General features: G+C 38.2%; 1 protein-coding gene and 1 long non-coding RNA gene across 3 annotated transcripts in view; one reads left to right on the top strand and one right to left on the bottom strand.

The window, feature by feature from the left end:
• Window positions 1-586: 586 nt before the first annotated feature.
• Window positions 587-6,965, bottom strand: LOC116574787. The gene is made up of 3 exons (XR_004279483.1): window positions 6,877-6,965; window positions 2,163-2,372; window positions 587-976 (listed from the first exon to the last, which is right to left on the bottom strand). It is a non-coding gene; the product is annotated as an uncharacterized LOC116574787 (long non-coding RNA).
• The window catches only part of ANGPT1 (angiopoietin 1), a 249,404-nt gene continuing 247,803 nt past the window's right edge, over window positions 6,464-8,064 (top strand). For both annotated transcript variants that reach the window (XM_032315588.1, XM_032315587.1), the window contains exon 1: window positions 6,464-7,125. In XM_032315588.1, coding sequence (XP_032171479.1) covers window positions 6,829-7,125 — 297 coding nt within the window. In that variant the 5' untranslated portion in view covers window positions 6,464-6,828. The remainder of the gene's footprint in view (window positions 7,126-8,064) is intronic.

Here is an 8,064-nt window from a genome sequence, read left to right as displayed (position 1 = left end):
CTGCCCTACTAGATGTCTCTGTGGAATAGTATATTCTTTCTAAATTATTTCAGACTTCTTTCATTCATTCAACAAATATTTATTGAACATGTTTTATGTGTCAGGCACTCACTATTCCAAGTGCTGAGGATGCAGTCATGAGGAAGGAAGCATTTGTCCCTGCCTTCAAGGAAACCAGGACTGTTTATGTGAACTGACATTGTGAATGTCGTCACTGTTCCATATTAGTCACTTAAAAGTGATTTTTAAGAGGTTCAGAAGTAATTTTAAATAAGTGAGAGGATGAAATGATGGGGAATGGAGTTAGGTCAATATAGTCATAAAATTCAACAAAATAGGTTTAAAAGTAGGATCATTTTTGAGCACAAGGGAAGAGCTCAAATTTAGAAATAAGAATTAACATTTGAAGTACCTGATATGCTTTAGATATAGTGTTCAGTACCTTATACCCATTATTATATTTAATCTTCACAACCCCCTGTATACTGTATTATCATCCTCAGTATCATACACTGATACTGTATTATCATCCTCGTTTTAGGGGTAAGGAAACTAATCTTAGAAGAATTAAATATCTTACTCAATGTAATTCAATTTTGTTTAATAGTATAAACAAGAAATAAGCAAAAACAAAGAGAAAGCAATTTGCCTCCCACCTTAACTACTACTGAGCAGTTCATCTAACCTCTGATAAGCAGAGGTTGTCACAACTCTCTAATCACAAAAATAATCACAGAAAGCCCTGTATCTTCTAGTCACTGCTCAGTGGAGGTCATTTATCAGCTTTGGCTACGAGGATTAGTCACCATCCATGTGCCATTGGGTACTTGAGTCATCACATATTGATTCTCGCCATTCCTTTCCAATCATGTTCTGAGTTTCTGAGAAGATATATAAAATACATGTTCTTCCTGAAGTTGTAAAAGCTGAGACAGAGAGAACTTTGCATTTTTCTCTCATGTAGGAATCAAGACTTCTATAGGGAAAAAGAGAAGAAAGAAGACAGTTAATAAATGCAAAGTGGTTTATATGCTTTTTCCCATAATAAAATCTCATCTCACTGGGTCTCCACTGGAAATCTTTCTCCATTCTGGTATGAGGGGAATGTTGGCATCTGTATTTTTACTTGTTACAGTTTCCAGCTGTTTGTTTTCTTTTATTACTTGGGTACTTGTAGAAGTTATCTCTGTTGTAGAATTAACAAGTAACCTCACCCTGGAAGGTATTTCTATAATGTTTCTTGAATGGTTCTTCAGCCATCCCACTGGGTGACTAGGACTATTGGGTACTATTCCACTGCAATTTCTGGGATTTGCTTTGTAGTATATGGGTCCTGATCTCCTATGCGACTCTCCAGAAAGTGAGGTCTTGGAACCTAGGCAAGAGAACCTACAAGGGAGGGGGATACTTCTATGTCTTCAGATCTCATAATCAGGAATCAAAGTGAATGAGTCAGACAGACAGTCAGCTGGATCACAAATATTTATCAGTTGCTCCCTATGTGCCAGAAAAAGGGGGTAAAATGATCAATAAGACAAATGCAGTCCCAGCTCTGGGGAGGCTCCAATCTAGTGTGAAAGACCAAGTTGAAATAAATTATTTGTGTTCACGTTAACAGTCTAACTCAGATGTTAGCTCCATGTATGGAGCAAGAATGATTCTTCTCATTCATACTAAAGAGGTCACTTGCCCCAAAGCATGTGTTTTGCTGAAAAAGAGGGATTTTATCTCACAGGAAACACCATTTCACTGCAGACCTCTGTACTTGCTATATCTTCCTGAGTTTCTCCTAGCCACACAGCCACAAGTTTCCTTTCTCTTCTGACTCATCTCCAAACCTCTCTAGCCATCTCTATTCCTAGATCTTCCCTTGAGTCCCTTCTCTACTTTTGTTATGTGGAACAAGGTAATTCTGTCTGAGCCCTTTCCAACTTAAACATAGCTACCATTTTAAAAACTGTCTTAGATAGCAAGACATCCACCGATTACCAGAAATTTCTCTCGTCAGAAGGCAGGGGGCTATTTACTTATGTTCTTTACCTACATATATTTCTCAACCCACTGCAGTGTCTTCCTCACCCCACCCACTGTGGTGTCTCTACCTCTTTGTAGTCTTTCTAGTTCATTTGAGAGTTACCAATGGATATTTCCCATGTATTCACGAAGTGCCGTCAGTCACCAGGTGATTTCCTTCATCTTCTTGTTTTTCTGTTTTAGCGCCCTGTGGTATTTCCATCTGTTGTGGATACCTTTGATGCCTACATAGTTGAGTGAAGGGGTCTTGGCTCTGCCTCCAGGGATTACAGCCAAGTGCTTCCTTTTAGACATAGCTGCCACTACCATCGCCCTCCTGGTATTCTTGAACCCTGAAACTGCCAGAGCAGAGCCATCAAATATGATGTCTTTAGAATACAGAATGTGTTTCAAGAATATATCTAACATAATACGTGCTGAATGACATTGTGTTCAGTATACAAGGGAGGAGAATGCTTTCTTGCCCCTTTTGCCACCATTGGGGTCTGTATGAATACTAGAGGAGTACTTGATGGTGTTTTTGAGAAATAAACTATGTATATACATACATAGCAGTATGTATAACAGGCAATATAGCAAAGGACTAAACATAGAGAATTCATCCTAAACCTGAACAATCAGATTGGATGTTTGTTAGTGGATGGGAAAACCATACTGGTGCATCTTTCCTTAACATTAGCTTTGTTTTAGAAGATCATAACATGAATCCATGAAGGCCGTGGTTAAGAGGAGAAGATCCATCTTAGTTATAGATGCCATGTTGTTCCTGTCCCCTCAATTTAAGAAATGCTTTCTTCCTATTTCCCTGTACTGAGGCATTGCTGAAGGCATTATAGCTTGGAGGGATATGAATGTGGGCCCCATATTTAGACGGATTGAGGATCAAATTCCTGCTCTGCTACGTAAGGGATCATAGATCTTGGGTAATTTACCTCTATGTGCTACAATTTTTCTCATCTGAAATAATAATACACAATTATGGGGGTGCTGTCAATGTTAAATGAGGAAATTAATTTGTTATGGGTTAGAAAATGTTATGCATTATTATTGTAGCATGTTCTTATATCTAACCCATTCTTTAGAATAAATTTTGTTTCACCCCAATTTTAGGCAGACTCACCTGCCAAAATGCAACAGATGTGGCCAGTTATATAGTGGTCAGATACTAAGTAATTGAATTAGCTCATTCACTCATTCATTTATTCTCTCATTCCTTCAACCAAAATGCATAGTAAGTGCTGGGAAATCAGTGATGAAAGAGCAGATTACTTTATGAGCTCGCAGCTAGAGGGGGAGATAGACCAAAAAAGAAATAATTAGAAAAGCAGTGTGAGAAGTACCATTATGGAGATATGAAAAGAAGGTTATTGAAACACATCAGAGAGAGTCACTTATTGGGCCTGGAGAAATTAAGAAAGCTTCTCAAAGGAAGTAACAAAGACTAGCTGTTAGGAGAGATTTAGGGCCATCAGGTTCCCATATAAATGGTGTTCCCTGTCTCACTGGAAATTTCTGGATGAGGCTAATGTTTACTAGGACTATTGTAGATAAGAGATCAGACACTTAAAGCATAAACCTCCCTATTTCAGAGCTCTAGTAATGGAGGAAACACACACACACACACAGATACAGAGCTTTCAAGATCAAGCTGCCTCAGTCAGTATTCAAGTGAATACAATTATTTAATTCTTTAGAATTTTTTTTTTTCCCCGTTTTGGAGGTGTGACAGAGGAATTTTTTTTCTTTTTTAAATATAGCCTGTTTTTCAAATTCCTTCCTAAATTCTGAAGTCTCCTAAACTGCACCATTTCTGAATAGTCAGAAACAATGTCCCACCATTAATGCTTTTAGTTAGGTTCAGGTCCTTGGAAACTTACAATCTTTAGCATATCACGAGGAGCCTCAAATGCACCCAGTGTCTTTTCAACTGAAGTCCTAAAACATATGAGTTCATTGTACATGCCCCTCTGTTTTCCAGCTACTTAAAATTCATCTTAAGACATCTTTTTTTTTTCTTTTTTCCAGAATGACATTAATACTTTCAGTGTCATGGTTTTTGTTTCTTTGTTTTTCTGGAAAAGAAAGAAATCATTTTCTTTTACTGTCTCTCTGTCCCCTCTCCCTTTTTTTGTACTTGCATTTCAGCTGTCCTTTCTTGGTTGTCTACTTTTCCCTCAGGAAATTGTGAATTCCTTCATTTCATTTGTTCAGATTGGAAAAGTTTATATGAACAAGCACATGTAGATTCACACACACCCACATCCTATGGAGGAACAGATTTTTAAATCTTGGCTGTTATAAAACACAGAAACACTTTAATAGAAACCTCACTACTCACTCTTGTGTCTTCTGCTGATTTTCAGCTATATTTAGTTTTTAACAAATCATTTAAGGTGTTGGTTTTGGACTCTCTTCTTTCCAGGACTAATTTTCAAAGCAAGCATTGTTGGAAAATGTTCTTAGACAATCTGTGCCTTGCCAGTTTACTTCATCCTTATGGGCCCTTAAAAGCTCTATTGCATGGGTTACCTGCCACTCTTGTTTGTTTCTTCCGTACAGGGGAAAGATTAAATCACTTTGGTGGTATGACCTCGCTTTTTAATCAGTTGTTTTACTTCTCAGTACCATCACTTAGTCTGCTTTACAACTGTGAATCAGTGCAGCTGGAGCCCTTTTGGAAGCCTTTTGGATGGCTTGGAGCTTACAAGGACAGGCTTGGAATCAGTTGGCCAGAGTTTACACATTGGCACCATTCCTAGCTAGCTATGTGGGTTGTGACCACTTAGGCATTCTGTGACTCAGTTTTCCCGTCAATAAAATGGGATTAAACATAATATCCATGTTTTGGGTTCATTAGGATAATTAAATGAGATCGTGTGCAAGTAGTATGTGCACAGACCTGGAAAGTATTAAGCCCTTAATAAATGCCATTGTTTTTATTCCACACGAGTGACAAGTCAGACAACAGAAGGAAGCTGCAGAGGCAGTTCAAGGACTTTATTGCTATGTTTGATATTCTTTGCTTCCATTTCTCTCAGATCAGAAATTTGTTGTTTGATATGGAAAAGACTGATTAATTTTGGAACAATTTTTTATCTCTCAAGGAGATCACATTTTTTTCTGGAATTTGTTTTGCCCTCTTCTCTAACATTTCCCTACACACCAATCTCTAACCTTATTGCCCTTTACCCATTGACCTGTACCCTGAGAACACAAGAGTCAACATCTTTGGTTTCTGTTTTTATATCATGACTACAGTTGAGAAGCTCCATTCCTGAAAATCCCTCCCAGTTCTTGATGAAAGCCTCTGCTCGTAATTCATGTTTTCTGCACGTACTTAGTAAAGAACTCAGCGCCATAACCTTAATTCTATAATTATCATCTATTCTTTATGTTTTACTGATCCTTTTGTGCAAATGTTTACACTCTACATGTGGGAAATTATCTTTGGATAATTATTATTTCTTACTTAATAGAAGCAGAGATTTAGCCCATACAGCCCTTTGCTGGCCCATTGACACACCTTATTTATGTTTATTCTCAGAGAGTTTTCTGGTGCAGCCACAGGAGACGTTATGGGGAACTTCCTTACCAGGGTTAAAGATAGCCATAGCAACACCAAAGAGGTCCTTGTGAAATCTAAGATTAGGATGTACCACAGGAATTAATAATTCTCTGGCCACTGTCTTAAATTGTAACCATATTGTTTTTGTAAGGAAGTTGCTCAATTTATGTACATAGAGCACACAGAGCTATATTCTGATCAGGACACAGTTTCATTTAAAATCCATATCTCAGGAAGTACTCAGCTTATTCTGCTCAATATGCACATGCTGTCTATATACCTTTGAGTGACAAGTTAAGAATTTTTTTTTTTTTGCTAATTTTACCCTCCCTGAAAATTTCTTCCAACTCCTTAAAGTCTAAGTGAATACAATGAGAGAACACCATCTCTAGAAATGGTTTTTAATATCTTTTTTACAGAGTCAAGAATGATTTTTTAAAATTAATGTTTATACAGTTTTATCCTTCACTAACAAAAATTATTTTACTGGACACCATGCCAATTTCTTTTTAGAGTTCCCCAATTAAATAGTAACTTTAAAAACATACTGCTAGTTTGCTAGGTTTTAGTAGGTCAGCATGCACAGCGAAAGTGTATTAAGGTGGACTGCTCTATTTATTGATTTGCCCTGAATCTGCTGAAGGCTGGAGGCAATTGTCTGCAGAAGGGGCGGGAGGGCCATACATGATCGAGGTCATGCGCATCTAGCCAATTTGTAAGACGATCCGATCCGCTGCTCCAAGCCTTCAGCAATCCTTAGCATAGGGGCACACTCATGCATTCCTGTCAAGTCATCTTGTGAAAGGCTGCCTGCTTCCAGCTTGGCTTGGATGTGCAACCTTAATAAAACTCACTGAGGTCTGGGAGAAAATAGCAGATCTGCTGCAGATAGGGTAGGGGAAAGGGTCTAGAATATGTACACGCAGCTGATTCAGGCAGGCTCCACGCTGGACGGTTACACAGAGAGGAAACAATAAATCTCAGCTACTATGCAATAAATATCTCAAGTTTTAACTAAGGAAACTACCATTACAATGAAATAAAAAAAATAACATTTTAGAGCAAAGCTAACAAATGGCTAGTTTTCTGTGATTCTTCTTCAAAAGCTTTCTTTGAGGGGGAAAAAGTCAAACAAACAAGCAGTTTTACCTAAAATAAAAACTAGTTTAAAGGTCAGAAGAAAGGAGCAGGTTTTGCGAGAGGCACGGAAAGAGAGTGCTGGCAGTACAATGACAGTTTTCCTTTCCTTTGCTTTCCTCGCTGCCATTCTGACTCACATAGGGTGCAGCAACCAGCGCCGAGGTCCAGAAAACGGTGGGAGAAGATATAACCGGATTCAGCATGGGCAGTGTGCCTACACTTTCATTCTTCCAGAACACGACGGGAACTGTCGTGAGAGTGCGACAGACCAGTACAACACAAACGCTCTGCAGAGAGATGCTCCACACGTGGAACCAGATTTCTCTTCCCAGAAACTTCAACATCTGGAGCATGTGATGGAAAATTATACTCAGTGGCTACAAAAAGTAAGTGATTGCTTTCAGTTTCTAATTGCAGAGCCTTTTCTGTTCTTGCACCACTGCGAACTTCGAGTTCCTTAGGGGGGCATTTGTGTGTTTACCTTTTGCTCCTGGGGGGCAGTGTTTGCAAATCCAAGCCTGTTCTCTCCCTGTGACTTTATGGGTGAGCCATCGTTTTCAGGCTTGTGCAAGCCTCTGAAGTTATGGTGGCAACCTATTATGTGCTAGCAATGGCACATTTTTGGTTTCCTCTTATTTGAAATTGAGCTTGATTTTTCTGTCAAAGCCCAACGTTAAAAAAAAAAAAAAAGAAAAAAAAACGTCTTGAGACAGTCAGTGAAAAAAGAAAATAATGACAGTACTAGTTTAGAATCAGATAGATTTTTATACCAGGAAATTTTCTGCAGCTAGGGTGAGAAGTTATAACCAAATACTTTTTTTCTTCACCCTCTAGTAAAGTTAATATGAAATGGGAGTATATGTGAAATATGATATGTGATTGGAGAAATTGTATATATATATAAAAGCAACTTAAATTTAGCAAGTAGCAGAGTAGTAAAGGACAGATTTCTGTCATATACTTTTACCATCTTTGAGGAAAAAAAATCTGGAAGGTAAATTTTAATGTGAACTTTTCAGGAAGAAGTTGTTTGCCGGGTGTGAAAGGGGAGATTGAGCTGGTGGTCAATGTTGCCAGATGTGCACCTGCAGATTTGAGCTGAGCACCTTATGGGCTTTGCCATCTTCCTGAAATACCTCCTTTTTCAGGACATTGTAGTTACTAGCAGTGTCATGTGGGAGTCTAAGTATCCAGATGAATACTAATGTTGAGTATGCAGTTGATCCCCATTTATAAAAATCAAAATGAACACTTTATTCAGTTTTTCTCAATAAAGCATTTAAAAGTTTCTGTTGAAAATATGTCTGTTAAAATATGAGCACACT

The sequence above is a fragment of the Mustela erminea genome, chromosome 16, assembly GCF_009829155.1.
Source record: "Mustela erminea isolate mMusErm1 chromosome 16, mMusErm1.Pri, whole genome shotgun sequence".
NCBI classification, from domain to species: Eukaryota; Metazoa; Chordata; class Mammalia; order Carnivora; family Mustelidae; genus Mustela; species Mustela erminea.
Note: the sequence above shows the minus strand (reverse complement) of the source record. Positions and strands in the feature narration are given on the sequence as shown.